This window comes from Chelonoidis abingdonii, chromosome 7 (genome assembly GCF_003597395.2).
Source record: "Chelonoidis abingdonii isolate Lonesome George chromosome 7, CheloAbing_2.0, whole genome shotgun sequence".
In the NCBI taxonomy this organism is placed as follows: Eukaryota; Metazoa; Chordata; order Testudines; family Testudinidae; genus Chelonoidis; species Chelonoidis abingdonii.
In genome coordinates this window covers 110135794-110158941 of record NC_133775.1, presented here as the reverse complement: position 1 = coordinate 110158941, position 23148 = coordinate 110135794, and the positions used below count along the sequence as shown (strand labels likewise).

General features: G+C 55.0%; 1 protein-coding gene and 1 long non-coding RNA gene across 2 annotated transcripts in view; one reads left to right on the top strand and one right to left on the bottom strand.

Moving 5' to 3' along the window:
• LOC142047135 (uncharacterized) overlaps positions 1 to 16405 on the top strand; it is a 37507-nt gene extending 21102 nt beyond the window's left edge. The window contains exon 2 of the long non-coding RNA XR_012656325.1: positions 16276 to 16405. This is a non-coding gene — a long non-coding RNA (uncharacterized LOC142047135). The remainder of the gene's footprint in view (positions 1 to 16275) is intronic.
• Positions 932 to 19803, bottom strand: HRH2 (histamine receptor H2). The gene is made up of 3 exons (XM_075068211.1): positions 19757 to 19803; positions 8495 to 10145; positions 932 to 1105 (listed from the first exon to the last, which is right to left on the bottom strand). Exon 2 carries the CDS (start codon positions 9754 to 9756, stop codon positions 8509 to 8511), a length of 1248 nt encoding a protein of 415 aa, XP_074924312.1. The 5' UTR covers positions 9757 to 10145; positions 19757 to 19803; the 3' UTR covers positions 932 to 1105; positions 8495 to 8508.
• Positions 19804 to 23148: the final 3345 nt, after the last annotated feature.

Here is a 23148-nt window from a genome sequence, read left to right as displayed (position 1 = left end):
AGCCCGGTGTGGAGCCAGCAGAACAAATGTATCTGGCTCTCAGCAGACAGGGGACCCTGATGTTTGCCCTGTGACACAGTCAATAAAGCAGAGGCTGCATTATCAGCAGGTGGTATGTGTGGGCCAGCGGCAGAGGTGACCGTGACCTTCGCTGCCTAAGCCCTGCCCAGCTTTTCCAATGGAGGGTAAATAAAGCCTTCTGCTGCAAATGTCTAGTTTTTCATGCGTGACTCAGACCCGCTTTCCGTGGAGTTTAGTGGCATCAACACACACAGAACTGCAGGGGCCAGCTGTAAAACCCTCACCCTGCGGCAGGCGAGCACGGGAGAAGGGCTAACAGTGGCATACTGCAGCAGCAAGCCCGCTGTGGCAGAATAGACTGGTGGAGGCCAATTGGAAAGTCAGTGGAAAGTAATCAACCGGCTGGAAATTGTTGAAGACTCTTCCAGTGCAGGCAGGAGTTACAGGTTTGTCAGTGGCTGAGAGGGGCAGCTGCACTCTGGTGTCATTTGCAAATAGATCCGCTCTAGGTCTGTTACCATGAGATGGAAGGACGTGAAACTCATTCATCTGGTCTGTCAATCAGTTCCACCCAGTGCCGATCCACACTAGCCTGTCCACCAAGACGTGCCAGGAACAGAACTCCAGGAGGAAGGGACCTGTGCTCTCCTCCCCTTTCACATGCAGAGGCCGAGCCCGAGCCCGCCAGCCTCAGACTCAACACAGCTTAGTGCCTCTCTCTTTAGTGGGATTTCCTCTCCTGCTCTCTTACGCCTGGGGCTGAGCCTGGCTCGACTAGCTCTGGGACTCAGAGCAGTGGGGTCTGTTGGGGCGGTGGGGGGAAGGTAGGAAATGCAACCGAAAGCATACGGGGGAGAGTGCCCATCCCAAGCTCTCCCACTGCACATCGCTGTCCAGGTACTCACCCACTGGGCCCATCTCTGCCTTTAGGCTTCCCCCAGTGGCAAATCTAACTGTGACCTTTTAACGTTTGTCCTCGTTGGCTTTTGGAGGAGGACACCCAGGAATCAAAGGCGGAGAGTGCGTGTCCCAGAGCGGAGCCTACTGTGGCGGGCTGGCCAAGACTCAGGGGAAAACTCCAGAGCTGGAGAGGATTAAATTAAAGACAAAAAATAAATCACTCAGTGCCGCTCAGTGTTCCGCTGCGGCTCCAGGCTGCTGCCTGTTACTCTCATATGTCTCTGCTGCACCAGACCCGGCAGTGCCCCCAGCACTCTGGTTTGCATCACCTGGCACCGAGAGACAGTAGAGCAGGCTGGAGAGGAACCAGGATGACAGTGACCGCTGGGCCCCATTTGCGGCCGGTAATGTGATTATTTCCCCAGGGAAGGAGCATTTCTCTTCCCACGTCTCACAGATCACCTCTTCCGGAGTGCCCCCAGCATGCTGGCCTGGCCTGCTGCAGGGGTCTGACTGTGTGCTGGCGGGTGTGGGAGGGTGGCATTTGCTACCTAGCCTCTCTCTCATTCAAACTTTTTATACATTTTTAACCTCGCTAATATCCCTGGGGACGTCCCACGAGCGACAGAAATGTCCATTCCTTGTCCGAGGCTGCTAAGTTTTCACCTCACTGGATTCTAGTGGCAGTGAATTCCAAGTGAATTCCGAGTTGTGCAAACAGAGCAGCGTTTCCTCTGGCCAGTTTTAAAGGAGCTCCCTTTCTTTTCCCCAGGGTTTGGAGAGAGGGCAAGGGAAAAGCCCCTCCTCTGTCCCATTCATCATTTCCCCTTTTTAGTTAACTCCTCTCTAGCAGTCCCAATCTTTTCCATCTCTTCTGGAAATCTCCCCAGGATTCTAATGATTTGTGTCACCCCCTTTTCTCTCTGTTTGCAGATGGAGTGGCCAGGTTTGAACTCCCTGTCCCCGGTGGTGGCATCCCATTGAACGACATCATTGTCTGAGAACATTTGCAGTATTTGCTGATCCAGTCTCTGTCTCTGCCCTGCTGAAGGGTAATGGGCTGGATTTCCAGCAGTGCCCAGCTCGCACAATTGGGACTGATTTTCCAGAGAGCAGATCCCACTCGGGCACTTCACTGAACACATCAGATTGTACACAGAACTCAGCCCAGCAGCTCCGATCAGCTGAGCTCCTTTGAAAACCGGGCCTCTTACTTAGGTGCCAGACTGGGAGGTATGGGGGCTGACCCCTTGGGAAAAGGCATCTCTCCTATTTAGGGAGGTTCTGAGTTTAACAGAGTATCACAGATGTTGGTCTCTCTCCTGCTAATGCTCATCTGTGACAAAGAACCCAGCAGACCGCAGGAGAGTGCGCTATGCACAGGGCAAAATGAAACCATCTAGTTTGGACCAATCCTGTTTTCTGTATTTCAGCATTCAAATAAATAGGACGATTAGCTCCCCAGGCTGGTCCCAGTTAGAACAAACCAGCTGTGGCTCTAAGAACAGGGGAAAGTGGCCCCTTTGTTAACACTGCACTCTGCTCTCTGCTGCACCCAAGCGAAGAACATAAGAGTGGCCACACTGGGTCAGATCAAAGGTGCATCTCGCCCAGTATCCTGTTTTCCGACAGTGGCCAATACCAGGTACCCCAGAGGGAATGAACAGAACAGGGAATCATCAAGTGATCCATTCCCTGTCGCCCATTCCCAGCTTCTGGCAAACAGCGGCTCGGGACACCATCCCTGCCCATCCTGGCTAATAGCCATTGATGGACCCTATCCTCCATGAACTTATCTAGTTCTTGAATTTACCTATGCCACTGAAGTCAGCAGAGTTGCATCTATTTAGACCAGTGGTCTCCAAACTGTGGGGTGCACCTTGTGAGGGGGGTGTGGTGAGGCCCAGGCCAGCCCCTATGGGGGTGGGGAGGGAGCACCACCCAGCCCTGCTCTGCCCCCAGCTCTGGTCTTGTTCCTGTCCTGCCCCCATCCCCGGCTGCAGCTCCAGCTCCCAATCTTGGCTTCCGGCTCCCACCACAGCTCCCAAACACGCTCCTGACCACAAGTCCCATGCGGTGCAGACAGTTTCCATTATGGGTAAGGGAGGGGCATGGCAGAAGTAGTTTGGGGACCACTGTTTAGACCATTGGTGACCATTCAGAGTGACCCTGGGGTTGCAGCTGCCGGGGCTTTAGCGTGCAGTCTCCAGCGGAGGCTGTGCTTTCTAGATCAAGACGTTGCCAGCTGGCTTTTGACCATCCATACAATACAGAAGGAGTGGGGAGGGTGCCTGCAGGGGGTGCTGGTCCCTCCTCTGCACCCATCGCCTAGGCAGCCCACAGAGATGGAGAGACATTTGCAGCGTTCAAGTTCTGCTAGAGCATCTTCTCCCCAGTGCAGGGGGCACCACTGTCCGTCTCCATGGAATTCCCTCCCTTGGAAAGGAGGCGGCTCCCAGGTATAGGATGGAAGGACCCACATGCCCTTCGAATGGGGCACCAGGGCAGCTACCAACTGGCCCTCTCTGCAGCCTCCTGCTAGGAGACCACGGCTCCTTGGGGCTTCCTTGCTCATCAGTCACTATTCGTGGCATTTGGTGCAATTTGCCAGCCTACTGCTGGGTTTTCCTTTGATCCTTGGTTCACCCCACTTAGCCCCGCAGGCCTGCTAGAGATGGGACTGCATTGAGGAAGGGGCCACACCCCGCTGTGACAAGACTGTGCCGGGAAGCTGGGGGGATCCCTGTCAGGTCCCTGCGAGGGCTGCCTCTAGCCTGTCTGCCCTGCCGCCTTAGCATGCACCAAACCCAGTGCCTCAGTGCTGCCCGGCCCCACGACGTTGCTGCTGGTGGGTGGGGGATGCGAGATGGAGCCTGGAGCCTCTGAGCTTAGTGCTCTCTGGCGAGAGATGGGGGGTCCTGCAGTGCAGTGCCGAGCGTACCCCTCTGGCCAGTTCACGACTGGGTGCAATGGGGCTCCAGAGGCTCCAGCCCTGCTCCTGAGCTCATCCCCTTCCACTCTGGGGTACCACCATGGATGGGGCCTGCTGCTCCTACTACAGGTGGGGAGAACCAGCCCTCCCTGTCCATTCCTCCCTCTGCCAGACAGCCAGGCAGCCGGGGGCAGGCTCTTTGCCAAGAAGGGGCAGTGGAGAAGGCCCTTGGATGGGTGAGTGGGGCTCCAGGGAACCCCTCCTGGGGTGGGGGAAAAAGAGAAAACCCAGCATGACTAGGGCTCTCCAGTGCAGCGAGCTGCAGGGTGACTCTGGGCTCAGCTCCTCCCCTTGTGGTTTCATACCAGTTGCACCATTTCACTCCCCTGGCAGCAGATTGTTTCTGGTCGATGGTGCATTTCAAATGAGCTCTGTGCTCTCCCTGGCATGGTGGATGGACCGAGTGCTGCTTTGTCAGTTTCAAACACTTTTCCTCTCTCTCGTGGGGCCCTTGGATAACGCAGAGATGGACTCGAGAAGATGCAGGCCAGACTATGGTACATCAGGGAGAGTCTGTAAGGGGGCTGGATGAGGACTTAGGGGCCCTAGGCTCAGTCCCTGTCTCTGCCAAAGACTCTCCTGGTGAATCACTGAACTCCCTGTGCCTCACTTCCCCATCTGTACAAAGGGGATAATGATACTTGGTCAAACTCTTCAGGGCAGGGCCTGCCTCTCACTTGATGTCTGCCCAGAACCTGGCACCTTGGGGCTGTGATCTCCCTGGGGCCTCTCAAGATGCTCTGGTCATACACAAAATAACAATTAACAACTCTACCACACCATGACCCGGCTGGAGCTGAGCTCACACCCAGCCCTTGCAGCACGATGCAGGAAGCCTGGGACTCACTGAAATTTACCCAGGCGCTGAGCTCAGGTCTCAGAGCCAGTCAGGCTATTGCTATGCCCTCACAGCAGCTCCTTGTGCAAATAAACTAGCACTATCCATTCCCCAGCTCTCAGTCTGCTCCAGTTAGCAGGAACCGACCTGTTCCCAGCCGGCAGTAGCTTTTCCTAGCCTAGTAACATGTCCTGAGAAGGGCACCCTTGCCAATCTCATGCCATGGGGAAAGCGGAGTTCACTTGGGTTTCTTCGTCCCTGCCCTCCCCTTTTGGCTGGAAAATAGGGATTACTGGCATCCCAGCTCCTTTTCTTTTAGCAATCCCTTCGCTGCGTTTCTGCCTACAACTGGGGCTAGTTCCCATCATGTTCAGGCCAAATGCTGGTTAGGGGAATGCATGTGTAATTGAAATGAGTGCGTGCTCACTCGCTCTGTGTAAACAGGCACAAGCCTGTCTCTTAAACCTGGTACCTTCATTTCGGCAAGAAAATGGGGCCAGAATTTTTCAGTCCTGATCCCTTTTCAGATCTGTTTGTAGCCATCCAGCCCCAACAGCTTCCTGGCAGCCAAGCCTCCCAGCTACCGGAGCAGGAGTGAAAACTCCTCCCGATCCTGCTCCAAGAGAATTCAACAATGGAAAAGCTTCGAATCCTATTTCCTTTTGTGCTGAGATCGACTTGGTCTCCTGGAACGAAGGGTCGAGAGATGGTGACTAGCTCTCCCTCCTCCACCCTTCTCGCTCGCTGTCAATACTTTAGTGCACAATGCAGAGGGACCCAGACAGACCTGCCTCCACCGCCTGAGCAGGGCCACTAGGCCAGACATGGTGGCTGGGATCCGGTATCTGTGAAGGAGACAGGCAGGAGTAGGGGAAATGGGAGTTGGCTGCTCCCACTGCTTTCAAAAGGCCATGGAAATGAGCAAGCCTTGACCTTTCTCCTCCAGCTCCTCCTCGGAGTCGACTTCCCAATAGCCAGCTGTGGATGGAAGAGGAGCTCCCTTCCCCCTGGCTGCAAGGTCAGTGGCTCTCCGCCCTGCCTTCCCTCTCCTGTTCTCAGCACCGCAGAGGGCTCTGCCCAAATGGTACCAAGAGGAAGCACCGATCAAGGTTACAATTAACGAGCAAATTAAAATCAGGAAGCTATTACAAATAAACAGAGTGCTCCTTGAGGGTCCTCTCCCAGCTCTCTTTGGGCATGCCTGGGGGAAGAACCAGCCCTCACCAGAACCAGCCCTGTTAAGCGGGTCAGGCTGCAGAACTTGGATACCCAGTGCAGATCCCTCCTCCGGACATCTAAAGGTTGAGCTTGCTGCAGCCTCTCTCTGGAGCCCCGGCAAGAGCCTGAATCAGCTGGGACCAGAGGCGAGCACAGACTCACTGGGCTGAGCCTGGCGGTGGGAAGGGAATGTCCTACAATCACAGCACATGCAGGAGGCTCCAGGGCTCTCCACAACGACGAGCTGATGCTTGGACCAGCTACTCCTCCAGGGTCTCTCTGCCAGGCTACCATGCTGGGTACAGCCTTTTGTACCTTCAATGGGGGTTTGGGGGCATGTGTGGGGCACTCTGGGACACAGGTGAGCAGCACCATTCCCGGCAGGGCACCAGCATGATACTCTCCAGCCACGGGGTAGGAAACCTGCTTCTCCACCACCAGTGTCAGCCAGGATAAAGCCAAGAATCGGCCCTTTGTTGGCGCTCCCAGGGAAGGCGGCGGGGAGAGAGTACACGCTATCTGCTGGGTGGAATGTTTCTGAGCCACTTCTCGGGGTCAGCTGAAAGGCCTGCAAGCAGCAGGAATCACTCACAGCGAGGAAGGAAAACAAGCTGCATTCTTTCCTTTTTCTTTCTCTTTCACGGGAGTGGGAGGATCGGCGCTGCCTCCAACCTTAGACTCTTCTCCCCGGGCTCTGCGGAGCAGGGGAGCTGGCAGGGCCTGGCTCAGAGCTCACAGCAGTGGCTCCATCCAGCATGTTGGTGAAGCCTCGCAAGGTAATCTGCCCTAGCCTCTCCCAAGCCTCTCCTGGGTACAGCAACTGCATGACTTTCCAGGCCCCGTGGCCACAGCCCCAGCCCCTCCCTCCCACTGCTTGTCTGGCTCACCATGGAATGGAAGTGATGGTGGTCAGCATGTGGAACGGGGCTCTGAGGCAGAGATGCTGAGGAATGGCCTAATTTGCATGCACATTTGCGTATTAATCACAAGAAAAGCCAGTGCACCCCGCCTTAAGTTTAGCTTGTACCTGACTCTCAGAAACATGAGCAGAAATTGCTTGCTGGTTGAATTCGCCAGCAATACAAACCTGCACGTGGAGCACTGGAGTTTAGTAGCTACAGCAGCTCACAGGAAACAGCTCCTATCTACACTGATGCACTACAGCTGCTGTAGCATTTGAAGGTAGCCAGACCCGAACCCGCAGAGGATAACACCCCTCCCCCCCCCCACGAGGCTCATTCAGAATGTCGGTAAAGCGCCTTGTGACCCTCCAGCAGACGGCACGGTAACGTGCAAATGGTCTTTTTACTGGTGGGCACCTTAGCTGGCAGGTGCTATGGTTGCCTCCCATATTATTAGCATCGGCTGCTGGGGAACATTGGAACATGGTGTAACTGGAAGGCTGAGGGATCTCCTGGCCCTGCTTGCAGGCAGGGGGCTCTGAGAAAGGCACGGAGTCTGGGTGGCCCGATTCCAGCAGCAGACAGCCGGGGTGGAAAGACGCAGCGTGAAGCAAGGTGGGGGGAGTTGTGCTTCTCTGTTTCAGGGAGCAGCCTGTTTCCTCGCTCTCTGTTTTGGGGTTCACAGGTGCAGTGTCACACTGCAACCTCTCTGCGAGGCTACTCTATGTCTGAGCTCACCTCTTTATACATATGCTGTGAACATGCCAGCTTCAGCCCTGCCCTACAGGGTAGGGACTCGGATAGCCGTGCTCTGGGCTCCCAGTGTTGGGCTCAGGAGAATGCATGGGGCTCCCTGTGCTGTAGAAAAACCCAATTCTCTCCCAACCCTTGTCCCAGAATTGAAGGAGGAGCTGCAGGATGTCTCTGCCCCAGAGAGACACTCTCCTTCTGTCCCGTTGCACTGCGCGAGGGACCAATGTTCGTGCTCTAACGGCAGCGGTAGATGCTGCCGCCACTCCTGCTTTAAGATGCAGAGCATGACGAGAGCTGCAATGTACCAGTGGCAACAGACAAAAGGGCTGCAAGGGAACACGCAGCCAGCTGTCCTCCCCACTGGAGCTAAACATGGCTCTCGAGCTAATCTGGGCTAGTTCCTATTAGCTCCCATCCTCCTCGTCTTCTCCAGCCTATTGTCCAACTTCACAGGCTTAGGGAAGGGGCAGAGGGACTGAAGGGGTCCTTTCACATTTGTTCTTGTAACAAACTGGCTATCACCACTGCCCTCTGGTGGATGGAATCGGAACTGCACAGCTGTGTGTCCATGGCCCTATACTGCATACTACAAAGGGACTATTCTCTTGTCACTCACATGCTAGCAGAGCAAGAGGAAGTGAGTTCTATCCCTTCTGTTACCTAGGCCATATTGTGCAAGACCAAGGTGGCCAGAGATATTACAATAGCATGCAAGTTCACTGGGTATGTGTCCTGTGCCTTGGGTAGAATCAAGCCTAAGCCCAGAACTAATTTGGACAGAAAGCCGAAGCCATGTGATGTCCCTGTCCCTGCTCTCCTCTGCCCCATCCCAGACCTCCCCACCAAACCAACAGAAGGGAGCAGCAATACCTTTCCGTGGCTTCTCAAGTGAGTGAGTTCTCCTTCCCATTCCGCACCTGCATCCTCAGAGGCTTTTCTTCCTTCATGCACTGTGCTTGCTTGTGGGCTCTCGCCCTGGAGTGGGGCAGATGTGTGGGGGTGAGGGGAGTGCTCCTGGAAAGGGGCCCCACCCTTCGACAGTGGAACAGGCGCTGGTAGGCTGTCCGGAAGTCCCTGTTCAGAGCAGCGTACAGGATGGGGTTCAGGGCTGAGTTGGCATAGCCCAGCCATAAAACTATGGACTGGGACGTGTCATCCACCTTGTCCCCCTTCATCCCTCGGTAAGTGAACACTGTAAAATAAGGGAACCAGCAGATGATGAAAGCCCCCAGCACGGCTGCCAGCGTCACTGTGGCCTTGTGCTCTTTCACAGTGAGCAGCGCAGGGCTGGAGGCCTTGCAGCAGGTGGCATGGCTGATCCTCTTGGCCTGCTCCCTGGCTATTCGGAAAATGCGGTAGTACGTGATGCACATAACGACCAAGGGAAGGTAGAAGGTGAGCAAGGCATCCACCAGCCCGTACTCGGCATTGACCGCCAGCTTGCACACCAAGCTATTGTTCAAGCCCGTGTTCTGCACGCCGGTGCCATTGGTGTTCCAGCCCAGGTGGATAGGCAGGAAGGAGACCATCAGCGAGACCACCCATATGACGAACATGGCCACGGCCACCCGCAGAGGGGTGACCAGCTGGGTGTAGCGGAGCGGGGCTGTGATGGCGTAGTACCGGTCTATGCTGATCATGAAGAGGTTGAGGATGGAGGCTGTGCACAGCATGACGTCCAGGCTGATGTAGATGTTGCACAAGGTGGGGCCGAAGTGCCACTCACGCGTGAGCTCGTAGATGGCTGAGAAGGGCAGCACCAGGAGGCCCAGCAGCAGGTCGGTGATGGCCAAGGAGACGATGAAGCAGTTTGTCAGGCTGCGGAGCTTGCGGTTGAAGGAGACAGCCAGGCAGACAATCACATTGCCGCAGATGGTGACCACAATGAGTACGGTGAGCACCATCCCAATGAGCACTGTTTGTGGTTTGCAGGCCATGGCTTTCGGAGCAGCTGTGCCGTTCTGACATGGACTCATGGCAAGGAGACGCGGGCAATCAGTCCTCTCTCGTCTGGGCCCCCATGACAGGCCAGCTCTGTCTGAGCTCTGCAGCTGCTTGGAGAGAGGGTCCTGCTGGAGCCCACAAATGAATGTCCCCAGAGCCCTGCTAAAACCAGCCTCGCACTTGGGCATAGAGATTTGTGTTCACTTGTTTGCTCTTTGGCTCCGTAAAGGTGCCAGGAACCAGTCGTGGACTCTGCACCCAGAGCTAGGAGAGGACGTGGGCTCTGTGCAGAAATAACGCCCATAGATCACTCCCACGTATCGGCACCAGCTGGGGATCAGTACATTAGCCTCCAGGTGCCTCTCTGGCAGCCGTCTTTCAGTCTCAATCTCTCCCTCTTCCTTGCTCTTCTCCTCCTCTCTGAGAAATTAAGAGGGACTGTGTCATGTAGGGTCTCAACCATGCCTGGCTCCGTCCACATGGTCAGGCTGGGGAAGGTAGAGAGGGAGATTCTGCTACATCATTCCTTCCGATTGGTCCGTGCCTCAGGCCCGGAGCTGCAGCCACCGCTCGGACTCTGGAAGGAAAGGGCAAGGATCAGGCCTGCAGCCATGCGACGGGGACGCGGCTGAGGAACTGCTGCAGAAAACAGCAATGGCTACTTGGGGGTTCCAGCCACCCCAGGAACATCACTGGCTGAGCCAAGCGAGGCCCCTGCAGCCAACTCCACGGGATTGCTCTGCTCGCCTGTCCCTCTCAGGGACTCAGATCAATGCGGCGTTTCCCAATCCCCTTGAGAAGGGAGGAACGGACCAGAAACCAAACCCGCACCTCCCGCCGCCCGCTGCCAGCACTCACTTATGCTGCTGTCAGCTGCCATGATCTGGAGCTGCCCTGGTATCAAATCAGTGTAAGACAGGGGAGACTCAGACCCCAGATCTTGCTCTCTGCCCTACAGACCACTAAACGGCAGGTGTCCAGGCCAGCAGCAGAACAGACCTTTGGGCCAGGGGAAGGCTGGTTTTTTTCTCGCTTTGCTCTGAGCAAGGAAGTTCATCCTTAAGAAGCCAGGATGTTGCCCCTGGCTGCTTCTTTGAACCATCACCACCCAGTAGCTTCTCTGCACTCCCACAAGCCATGAGCTGGCACCTAGAGCGCCTGGCCCAGCATCTCTCTTTAACGGAAAACAATTTTCTCTCTGATCTGCATAGCATATTTCTGGGAAGGGGACAGGCACATCAGTGCCTGTGCTCCCAAGGACCCGACTCAGAGAAGGAAACTGGAACCTATCTGTGCATTCTTCGGGCCACTGCTTATGCTTGCAGCTGTTTCCCTCTCCGGTACTGCTCCCAAGCAGGCTCTTCTGCAAAGCCTTTCAGCAGCGACTCCTACAGATGCCCGGGCACCCTCCTCCAATACACACACACCCTCCTGCGGCCCTGCATGTGCACCTCCACTCGTCTGTCCAGATCGGAACAATAACGTCCCTTGGGGGAGGCGCCTCCATTCTTTATTGGCACTATTCCCTGTGCCTTGCCAGCACACCGTGCCGACCAGTAACAATCCGCTTCCCTTTTTAACAAGTGAAATGACTCTGCCCTTCCCTTGCAGGACTCAGTCAATATGAATAATAAGTGTGAACTTAAAAAACAATTTGGATTTCCTGTGAACCTAATTAACCCTGTCAAGTAACTCTTCCCCTGAGACTCACCCTGAGCGAATGGACTTATGCAGTGCAAGGTGGCTCCTGGCAGTAGTCTGCACAGCAGGGGTTCGTTACCTGCAGTGGGGGTAGCCTAGTGGTTGTTTTCAGTTGTGTGTGTGACTGTATTGCATGGAAAAGCTGCACCATGCTGGCAAAGGTCAGAGAAGCTCGGAAAACTCCTATTCAGGGACCATAAGTGAAGCTGCAAAAATCATGAGGTTGGCTTAAAAATGCTAAATCTGGGGGTTCTTTTTGTTTGCTTCCTGCCTTTAGGGGTCACATTTTCAAGCTTTCTTCCAAGAACAGTAGGGCAAGAAATGTCCTTAGTTAAAAATGAAAGCTGAAGTTCTCCCTTCAGCCCGTGACTCAAGCAGCTGGGGCTTTAAGAGAAACACCAGGTATTGGAAGAGTTGGCCACACTGCCTCTGACTCTGACAGTGCTCCCCAACCTCGGCCTGCAGCACCCACTAGCTGGATCATGAGCTCTCCTGAGCAAAGACTAACCATCCGCATTCACCTCCCCCCAAATACAACCGGATAGCGTAGTGACAGCTCTACAGGTGTGAATCAGGCTATTGAAATCAGTGAAGTTACAAGAGTGTATCACCTGTGACGACAAGAGCAGAACCAAGCCCCACAGTTTATGATCATGTTAATGCCGTGGTAGCAGCACATCATTAGAGACGACTGTAACTTCTTTCAATGAGAGTCATGTGGTTTTGTGATATGGTCCAATGAAGTCCTGCCAGTGAAATGAGTCAAGTCTCTTTCAAACAGTTTCTGAAACTCTTTTACGATTAAAAAGCAAACAAGAGAATTACACTCGGAAAGCTAATTTCTACTGGCGTGTGGCTATTTTATAAATAACTCAAGAGTCCTATCTGAGCTCAGAAATACGATTACCATGAAAAGGAAGCAATGTCTTCCCCGTGTTGTCTCATGCAGTGAAACGGAAAACCACCTTGCTCTGACTGAACTGCCCCTGGGGGAAGCCGGTAGTACAGGTCTGTGCTTGTGTCCTTCACCAGGAGGGCAGAAATAGGTAGGGTAAAGATAACACTAACAAACTCCAACAACACAAAAGAGTGCTTGGCAGCCAATCCTCATGGGATTTGTCTTCAAAGCACTTTGAAACTCAAGCTAATGGACCTTTGCAATCCCTAGTGGCAGGCAAGCAGCATTATTTATCCTCTCCGGGAAGGGGAAACTGAGGCACGAAGCAGCTCCCATTTGTCCAAGGCCACAGAGGAAGTCAGAATCAGGATTAGAACTCAGGACTTCCCAGTTTCCAGCCCTAGGATTCACCTATTTCCCTCCCTCCTAGTGTTTGTTTCACTGAATATTTAAGAGAGTGGCTCTCAACCTTTCCTGTACTCCTTTCACGAGGCTGATCTGTCTTGCATATACCCAAATTTCACCTCACTTAAAAACTACTTGCTTACAGAAACAGAGATACAAATACAAAAAAGTGTCACAGAACGCTAGTACTAAAAACGTGCTGACTTTCTCATTTTACCATATAAAAATAAAATAAATCCACTGGAATATAAATATTGTACTTACATGTCAGTGTGTACAGAGCAGTATAAACAAGTCATTGTATGAAATTTTAGTTTGTTTTGCTAGTGCTTTTTATGTAGCCTGTTGGAAAACTAGACACATCTCTAGATGAGTTGATGTACCACCGGAAGACATCTGCATACCCGCAGGGGTCTGTGTACCCCTTTTTGAGATCCGCTGATTTAAGAGAAAGCGAACGTGTGATTTCACACGTTGAGTGGTGACCTCCTTTCCTCAAGGCTTTTCAGACGGACTGGGTTTGAAGAGGACAATACATCCTCCTTCCTTCTCTCCCCAGATGTATGTGTTCCACATGGAAATGATCAGGGGCCTGGAGAGACTTGCACCTGCAGACAGACTGAGAGGCCTAGGCCTGGGTAACTCGACTGAGGCGGATAGAGTTACCTAGTGGGAAGAGGCTCTCTGCAATCCAGGTACCTGCAGAGAGCACAAAGACCTGGCACCAGAATCCCCAGCTACCAGAGAAGCCTTGGAAGTTACTGCAGAGATGAAGCAAGAGCAGTAACTCCAGGTGTTTAAATGCACCAGATCAGGGAGATGATAGAGGTAAATTTTCATGCTCCAATTCACTCTCTGTGCCAGGAAAAAACAAAACAGATCCGATTAAAGTGTAAGATTCATAAAGAGATGCTCTATAGCATTGGCAGTAGGTCAAAAATACTAGAGCCAAGCACAGGGCGGGGTTTGAGAGATAAGATGAGTAAATCATTCACAGATTTCCTGGTGCTGCATGATGGAAAAATGGAGGTCGAAGCAACGAGCTCCGAGCTAGGGTGTACACAGGGTGAGCGTCCTGCACCTGCGGCCCAGCTCGGAGTGGTCCCCGATCCCAATCTCCCCAGGGGAACTATCTGGCTGCGGGGAAGATGTGGAAGGGAAGAGTCTGTAGACATACGAGAACACAATGAATGGGCCTGCGTGGCACACGAGTGGGAGCTCAGTGCACCGAGCGAACCGAGGGGTAGAGATTAGTCCTTTCATCCCAGAGACACACCAGGGGCATGGCAGCAACATCCTCAACCCTTGGGCTGGGGGAAGAGCATCTGTGATCATTTTTCGGCAGCTGTACTGGTGAGTGAACAATGTTCATCATCGCAGCTTATGCAGAACCTGCCACTCCCAAGAGTTTTATGGATGTTGATACACAGCTATACACGGTGATCACTTCACCGGCCACTGAAAAGCAGCCTACTCTGGGTTGGAACGCTGCAGCTTTTTAACAGCGCATAGCAACAGCATCCAGTAAGTTTAAGGCAGGAAGCAAAGAACAGTTAAAAACAATCTAACTTTTTTTTTTTTTTGCTGATTTGTGGGAGGAGGAGGGTGGCCTGCTCCCACAGAAAGGTATTTCCAAGTAAATGGATGGTTTTCCCTGCTACCAACAACAAATTGGCAGTGGCAGGATAAGTAAATTCAGTGTAATGCACTGAAACAGCATGTGCTTGTGTCACACACCGTTATCCACTAGAGGATAACACCTGACTACTGCTAGCAGCTAGCAGAATTACTCCTTCAGCTCAAGCAAGAGAGGGTGGTGCTGAAGGGACTGAGTTCAAACTCTGCCCCGTCATTACATCAGTGCCCTGAAGACAACTGATAAGGACCAGTTAGACTCTGAATATCCAAGAGGCCTGTAATTCGTTCAGCAAAGTGGGGAATCCAGCCCAGGCTTGGGGAGGCTAGATTAGGCTGGCACAGTGTAACCTCCTCCTTCCCAGACCAACACTTCAGCTCCACCTGCCCTAAAGCTGCAGCTCCATGCATGTGTGGGCCGCTGACCTGGCTGTTAGCAACTTTGAAGGGATTCATCTCTGGTGCTTTGCTAGTTAGTTCAGGATTACAGCCCAGAAGGCGAGGCTCCGTGCTTTGTTCATTACATTCCTGCATCAGAGTGGGAGCAGAATGCAGTTCACAATGCAGCCAGGAAGGAGCTGGGTCTCTTTTACCTAGGGGGCACCAGTGTCCCTCTCCGCTACATGAGAGCCTCAAAGGGCCAATGTGCCAGCGAAGCATGCAAAGTTCAGGGCTCTTGCTGCTCGCAGTAGGGATGGGTAGAAAGCACCTCTGCCAGGCACACTGCTGGGGGTCTCCGGTGGGCACAACGTGTGCAGCAGTGCAGGGGCAGCTGGGCTGCTCTGTGGAAAGGCACTGGACTCACTGCCAAGCCCTGGATTGCACCCAGCCCCGGCACAGAGGCGCCAGAGGAAGGGAAGGCTCCATCCACACTGCGCCATGAGCCCAGGCAGGCCTGCAGTGGGTACCCTAATATCTTCCGCAGGGCAATTTCCTGAGAACGGGCTCCCTGGCAGAACAATGGGGAGTGTCTCTGCTCTGGGCGGGCTCCCGAATGTTTCCCATCCCAGCAACACTGGAAAACACAGAGCTGAAGACAAGAAAAGGGAGACCCTGGAATTCAGCTCGTGTCCCAGGAAAGCAGTGGGGTCTGGGCTGAGTTTGGGCCAAGGATATTTTCATTTCAACCTTCCTCTGCATCCGTGCAGAACCTACTGATCTCCTGGCTCGAAGCTGAGAAGCTGAGTTACCAGCACCAGGCTATCATCTCCTCAATTCAAAGGGCCCAGCAAAGACCAGGCAGCTCGAGCCGTCCTCCAGGGACATGAGTGTTTGCAGGATGCAGCGGCTTAGAGCTGTGAACCCCAGAGAGGAAAGCCAGCACAGCAGAGGCAGACTCTACGCCTCCCTGCTGTGTGATCACTCTGTAGCTGTTCCCCAGGACTCTTCCTCTGATCCAGGACAAGCCAGTGAACACTCCCCGCCCTGTGCACACAGGGTGGCTTTATGGAGGATGGGGGTCAAGGAGAAGAGAATGTGGCTGAGGCTGCCAAATGTGAATTGCTTACAACACACGCACAGCCACTAAGTCAGGTATTATTTGTGTAAGCAGCGGATGGTCTCGCTATTGTGGGGAACTTTCCTGGCTTATACGCTACCATCCTAGTCCTTGCTCCCACTCCCTTTACCCCAAGCCCTGCCTGACTTCGAGGGCTCCTCTTCCTCATAACCCCAAGGCTGGGCCCAGGATTGCTGGGGGGCTCGACCCCCAACCTTGTCATGGTCACTGACGGCGGGGTGAGGGTGTCCCCACTCTGGGGGGCTCTCTGCACTGGGCACCTCTGTGATGAACTAGAAATGTTCTTAATGTTTGCTCTGCATACTGTGTTGGTGCCTCAGTGTCCCCATGGCAGTTCTTAAGTATCTGGCAGAGCAAAGGGCCAGTGCACTAAATGCCTGGCACTCTGTCTCCTAGCAACTGATGGCCTGGGCCCCTCCCCTGCAAAGGTGCCAACTGAAGGTGTAGGAGACAAAGGGATCAGGTGACATCCTGGCCCGGGGAAAGGGGCTGAGCAGAGAGGAGGGGCTGGAGGGGATTGTGAGTCTGGAGCTGCCTGGGGATGAGGAGTGAAGTGCAGACCTGGGGGTCTGGCTCACTGCCCCCAGAATGGACCCGGCTGAGGGGTCCAGTTCGCTGTATCTACAAGCTCTGTTTTAGACCCTGTTCCTATCATCGAAAAAACCTCTGTTTTACTGGCTGGCTGAGAGTCACGTCTGACTGTGAAGTGGGAGTGCAGGGTCCTCTGGCTGCCCCAGGACCCCACTCGCTGTGGGAAGTGCATGGAGGGGCACATGCTGAATGCTCCAAGGAGAGACCCAGGAGGTGAAGCCATGTGAGCTTCTTGCCCTGCAGACAGTCTGCTCCAAGGGAGAGGAGGCTCCCCAAAGTCCTGCCTGGCTCTGTGGGGAGCTGTTCCAGAGCATCGCCCGGGGACTCCGTGACAACCTCCCTGACCCACTGATCATTCCATACAGTTCTAAGCAAATACAATTTATTAAACAGCCACCAATTAAAAAAATAAAGGAAAAAATGGGAAAGTGAAAGGAAAACCCGTCACCCTGCTCTGTGGCACGGGGACGGCACAGCCAGCATCTCTGGAATGTCAGGGCAGTTCAGTCTGTTCCTCACATGTCCCAGCCCCTGCCCAGGCCCTGGCCGTGCTGCAGGGATGCTGCAGATCAGACACTTGCTCCGAGGATGGCCACACGCCCTCAGGCTCTAGGTGGCAGGATCCTTCTTCCCAGTGTCGCCCCCATCCTGTCAGGGTTATGATCCCCCTCGAAGTCTGGCCTGCAGAGCATCTTGGCTGGGGGCGTCTCCCTGTGCTGGGCCCACTGCCCAGGGTCCCTTCTCGCTCTCCCCAGCTGCTCACTGCACCCGGCTCCAGACTGCTCCAACCCTAGTCCCAGCCCCGCTCTGCCTCAGCCCCAGCTCCACACTGCCTCAGCATGGATGCTGCTGCTGCTCTGCCTCCAGCCCCCTGGGCTGCTTCTCTGGCCCCTCTGGCTCTGGCGGCTGCAGCTCTGCTCCCAGGGCAGGTCTGCTCTGTGGGCTGCTTCTGTGACTCTGCTCCCAGCTCTGACCTGCTCCCCAGGCTGCTTCTCTGGCTCTGGTTGCTGCAGCTCTGCTCCCAGGGCAGGTCTGCTCTGTGGGCTGCTTCTGTGACTCTGCTCCCAGCTCTGACCTGCTTTCTGGGCTGCTTGTCTGGCTGGCACAGCCCTGCTCCCCAGCTCAGTCCCACTCTGTCTGACCCAGGCAATTCCAGCTCGCATGGAGGACAGGATCCCCCTGGCCTCCTGACTCCCTGATTATCCTGCCCGCCCTGTCAATGAGGCTGACCTGGAGCGTTGGCCTCTCCCAATTGTTCCTGGGGACTGTCAGTCTCAGGCTCCTGATTTGCCCTCGACCCTTCCCCTTTCTTTTGGTGCTGGGAGCTAGCAACCCCTGCCCCCCTCCACACACACTGAGTGCTAGTGAGGGGACAATGGTCCCCTTACATTTGCGTGGTTTGGAGGTGGAGAGGGAGCCTTGGTTTCCGAGTGCAGCAGGCTACCTTAGGGAAAACTTTTCAGAGCAGCAGGGGCTTGGTAAATACTCGAGCTCATTCAGTTGCGCCAGGCTAATGGCTGGTCGTTGCCGGATCAGGAATGGTGAATTGCCTGGGGGGATCAAACTTCAAACATGATGTGTAGCTCTGTCCTGGGAGGATGGTTCATCCCTGGGGCAGAGACTCATGGGGTCGGTCTTTGGTTTTGCACTTTGTCCATTGCACGTTTTTAAGCCCGGGTCATTAACTGTGGGCACAACGGAGGCTCCTGGTGATACTCCCTCCCTGGAGCTCTGTAACTCCCTTTCTAATAGACCAGCTCTGCTTAGCCAGAAATGACTGGGCTGGCGGCAGAAAGCTCGGGGGGAGGTTCCCTGGCCCGTGCTCTGTGGGAGTTCAGACTGGGTAATCACAATGGTCCCTTTGGGCCTTAAAGACTGACCTGACCCCAGAGCAGTGACTTTCTGTGGGTCTAACAGGAACCTTTGACAGCACTGCTTCCAGCTTCCCGACCAAGCCCTCTGTCCTTCTCAAATCTGAACAAGACTTAAACTTATTAACACCAAGGGAGCTGAGAGATGATGTCAGCAAACCCAAAATCTCACGCGGCTGGGGAGGAAACTGCTATCTCCAGCTGCTGGTCAATGGCACAGGGTCACCTCCATTCTGAGCCCTGCTTCAAACATTTTCCTTTTGGCAGAAATCCGCCAGAGGGGCTTTGTCAGGCACAGCCCCCCTCCCTTCCCCTGCTGGCCCGTGTCTCCTCATCACTCCTCAGCGCAACTTTCCTGCACCCACCCATGGGACAGCCCCGAGCCCCGCCACAACCCAGCTCCCTGCTGCTCACTCCCCTCCATGTCCCTTCTGCAGGGCCACTCACCCATCTGTGCTCTCTGTGCAGTTGCTGCCTGGTGAGCTGGGGGAAATGAAGGTGGGGCAAGTGAGGATGAGCAGGGAGCTGAGGGGGATGATCTGGGACACACTGGAATCTCCCTCTCTCCCTGCCCCCCACGAGCACCTGCACAGCTGCAATACACCCCCTCACGTGTCTCTCCCCCCACAAGCAAGCTCTGTGCCCCAAAGGCAGGGCCACACCCATGGTCCCCAGAGGCATTGCAGGGAGCCAGGGCTAGTGCAGGGTGGGGTGTTCAGACAATCACAACACGGCAAAGAAAACCAGAAACAAAACTCTGCCCTGTTCCTGTGTGTGTTCTGTGGGGAGCAGAAGTGCCTGGTGGCTTGGAGCTGCTCCCCGCCCCCAGGGATCCCTGGCAGTGCCCAGGTAAGGTCAGCAGAACCGGTGGGCACGACGCTTCGTTCACCTAAGGGTTGTTGTGGGCACCCTGGCCTTGGCATAATGCTCTAGGGGAGGAGGGTCCCAGCTGGGGGGAGGGGCTCAGCGGGGGGCCAGGGGACCCCAAAGACCTGGGCTGAAAACAGGGCCAAGCGCCAGTTCCGAGGGTGCCTGTGCCCGAGGCAGTATCGAGTTGTGTGGAAAATGCTGCTGTGACCAGTGGGGAGACTCGGGGTGTAGCGGGGGGGGGGGGGATTACTCTCGCTTCATGGGCAAATCTCAGCCCAGCCCAGCCCAGCCCAGCCCTAGACTCGGGACTGATGCCGCCGTACCCCATGCCCGCCCCCCATGGCAACCCCCCTCCCAGGGACAGTTCGGGGAGCCTGGCTGCATGGAGGGGCGTGGGCGGGGGGGCCAGGGCCACTGTCCCGCCTGCCTCGCCGCGGGGTCCGGTCTCTGGGATGTCAGAGGCGGCGGTGCCCGGGGTGCAGAGCGCCAGGCTCTGCTGGGCTGATCCTCCAGGCGAGGGGACAGAGCAAGTGCGGGGTCCCCGGCTGCGGGGTGCGGGCTCCGGCCTCTCCCCCTCCGCCCCAGCCGGGGGCTTTGGCCGGCCCCTGCCCGCTGGGGCCCCGATCCTGCGGGGATGGGCTCGGGGGGCGAACGGGACGGAGCCCAGCCCCCGCTGCAGTGCGCGTCGCCCCGCGGACACCCTACCTGGCTGCCCGCGGAGCCGGGGCGCTGCTGGCCGGCTCGGAGCTCGCTGCTTCGCGGCAGGTTTGAACTAAGCGCAGCGAGCCGAGCTCCGCCGGGAGCCACAGGGAGCCGGGCGCCTTCCCCGCCCACGTGACGGGGGCCGGAGCCTCCGCCAGTGAGAGCAGCGCCCTTCGCCGGCCGATCTCCAAGCGCTGGGCAGGCGGGTACCTCGGGGCAGAGGTCTGGGTCCGCTACGGCCAAAGTACAGAGCTCCCGGGGCCCCTGGCGCACGTGGACCCGGCTAAGCTGCGGCTCTGGGCCAGGTCTCAGCGGGTCACCTCTCCTCCGGGCCAGCTGAGGGAGAAGGATAATAGCCTACGACTGCTGAGAGCTGAAGCAATTCCTCCTGGGGTGCAAGCGGGAGAGGGCGGTGCTCTGGGGCTGAACGTGGGGGGCAGTGCGGGGGAGAAAGGTGTGTGATGTGGGGTAAAGTGTTAGGATGATTAGTGCGTAATCCTCAAATGCAGCCCCTTTGCTTTGCCCTTTCTCTGCCTTTTCACCAGGCCTGGCAACTTGACTCGGGTTTCCTGGAGACACAGACTGTTAATCCCGATGCAGAAATGTCCCCTGCAAAACCCTCCCTGCTGAGGGTTAGCACACCGAAATAAAGCTCATTGTAGCAGCCCGAGGGCGCTAAGACATGCTGGTGCCTGACCTACGTATATAGAAAACAGGAATAGACTTTGTACAGGGTCTTTGTACAGGTCGCATCACAAAGTCTGACCTGCAAAGTGGAAGACCCTGTGGGACACCCAAAGAACGGTGCTGGTTCTCAGCAAATCTATCCCTGCGCTCAGCCCAGGAACCAGAGGGGTGTGTGGCTTTGAGCTATGTGCTGTCCTGGTCACTGAGTAGGCAGGTGTCTGCCTGGCCTCAGCATGTTAGAGATGCCTCAGGGCTGCTCTAACTCTTGCTTGGGCTGCAGTGGACCCCCCTTGGCGAACAGCTGCAGGACAGAGCACTCTGACCACACATCCTGCCCAGCCTGGTGTGCCCCCTCTGATGACGGTCAGGCGGAGGGCTGGGCAGAGCACCATTCGGCCAGTTCTAGGCCTGGTTTAAAGCCCCTGGGACCCATCTCTGCCACATCCACTCGTAGGATTTTGCATGCAGGGAGCTGGTGAGGTAGAGAGAGCGACCTTGGGCTGGGCAGGAGCTATGAATTAGAACTGTCGAAGGGCAGAACCTCGATTACATGGGAGATGTCGACATTGCAAAATGTCCTTTCATCCCAGATTGGAACAGGCAGTCACATATTTGACATTTCCCACAAAATTTCATTTTGAAATTTAAGGGGAGCTGGGCCGTGCCTCGGCTGTGACAGATCAGCTACCTCCCAGCAGGGACTGATCGGCTAGAGAGCAGGGGACCAGAAAAGCCAGCATGTGGCTCTGTTGGAGGAAGAGCTGCCGGAAGGGTGAGTCTGTGGCAGGAAGCCCCTGGGTAAAAGGATGAGCTACAGGAAACAGGCTGGCTCCTATAGGAGGCCCTGAAACAGGGTGACTCACGGAGAAGTGGCCTGTAAAGTGGAAACATGTAGGAAACTGAGAGGCCCTTGCAGAAGACCCTGTGCGAGGGGGAAGGGATGACTTATGTGCTGTACTAGCTCTATGGGTAAGAAATAAAGCTGACACCCTGAGAAAAGGGCTTGAGCCGGACTCTGGGTGCAGTGCCCCTCTCTCCTGGGCCAAAGGGTCAGGCCAGCATCCACGGGCCAGACAGAGACGCTTCGTTTGCTAAGGTCGAAGTGCTCTGTCAAAACACTTGGAAAATTTGTTATCAGATTTCGATGAAATCGATATGCTCCTGCAAAACATTTGGAATTCAACAATGCAATGCAGCATTTTCCAGTGGAAGAGTGTTCTGTGGCTAATGCGAAATGCTAGACACGCTGTGCAGGTTGGAGGCAGAGCAATGTCCTGTCCAGGAGCCTCCCGACACATGGTTCCGAGAAGCCCTCTTTTCTCTGGGAACCATGCAGTCACTGCTGGCGCAAGTCACCCCCAGCCCCGTAACAGCGTCAAATGTGAACTATGTGGCTGGGACAATGCCCTGCAGGGACGAAGGATGATAAGGCTCCATCTTCCCCAGTCCTGTTTGCAGTGCAGGGAGACCTAGTGAGGGCTGGTTTTCAGCTGATCATCCTCCTTTTAAGCTGCGTTGACCAGACTTGTTCCCAGCAGGATTAACTGTAAACCACAGCGTTGGCAGCTGAAAACCCAGGCGATGCCACAGCTCCCAACGTTGCCACAGTGTTGAATTTTTCTAAACTGTCCTTGGTGTGGAGACAGGATGTTGGAGGTTTGTTTCCACAGCCCATGTTGCTGCTCTGCCTCTTGGTTCTACACGCAGGACTCCAGCGTCCATCGAGGATCAGAACGCCTTGGCCATGTTCATGTTGGCAATGAGCATCCTCTGAGTAGTTTCGAAGGTGGTGGTGTCTGCAGTCCTCACTTCAGACTAAACTGATCTGCCGGTTACTTGATAACTGACAGGGACGTGCTGCCCCAGGGGAAGTGGGCTGACAAGGATGCTAAGCATTCACAGCCCCTGGAGAGCTTTGCCCTTAGTATGTCAACAGCAGTGAAGCATTGTGCGATGGTTGATGATGCTTGCGGGCAGGAGCTGTTTTCAAATCTCTTTTCCATCTGAGGGCTGGTCTACACTACGGGGTAAAATCGATTTTAGATACGCAATTTCAGCTACGTGAATAACGTAGCTGAAGTCGAATATCTAAAATCGATTTACTCACCCGTCCTCACCGCGTGGGATCGATGTCCGCGGCTCGCCATGTCGATTCCGGAACTCCGTTGGGGTTGGTGGAGTTCCGGAATCGATATAAGCGTGCTCAGGGATCGATATATCCCGTCTAGATTAGATGCGATATATCGATCCCCGAGCAATCGATTCTAACGCGCCGATACGGCGCGTAGTCTAGACGTGGCCTATGTTGTGTCCTGAGTCAAATGGTATAGTCCTAAACCCAGACTTCACTGCTGTCAGGCTGGAATGAGTGTGAGTCTCAGCAAGAGGACCCTGGGTTCTAGCACTGATGTTTGCACTTTTGTTGCTGTAATTAAAAGGGAAGAGGAAGTGTGTAAACTTGCAACGTGCTGCTGCATTCCAGTTTGTGACCTCCTAGAACCTCATTCTAGACAGAAGCACACACCTCCTCCGACCAGGGGGCCGTCTGACTCAGAGAGAGGCACAAGAATCCCCATCCTGGGCACAGACGGACCAACTTGTCCATACGGGAAGTTCCCAGGCAGCACTTGGTTGACTTTTGCCTTGAAGCTGAAGGATTTATAGCCCTAATTCTTTACTTCTGTGTAAAGTAATCATGGAC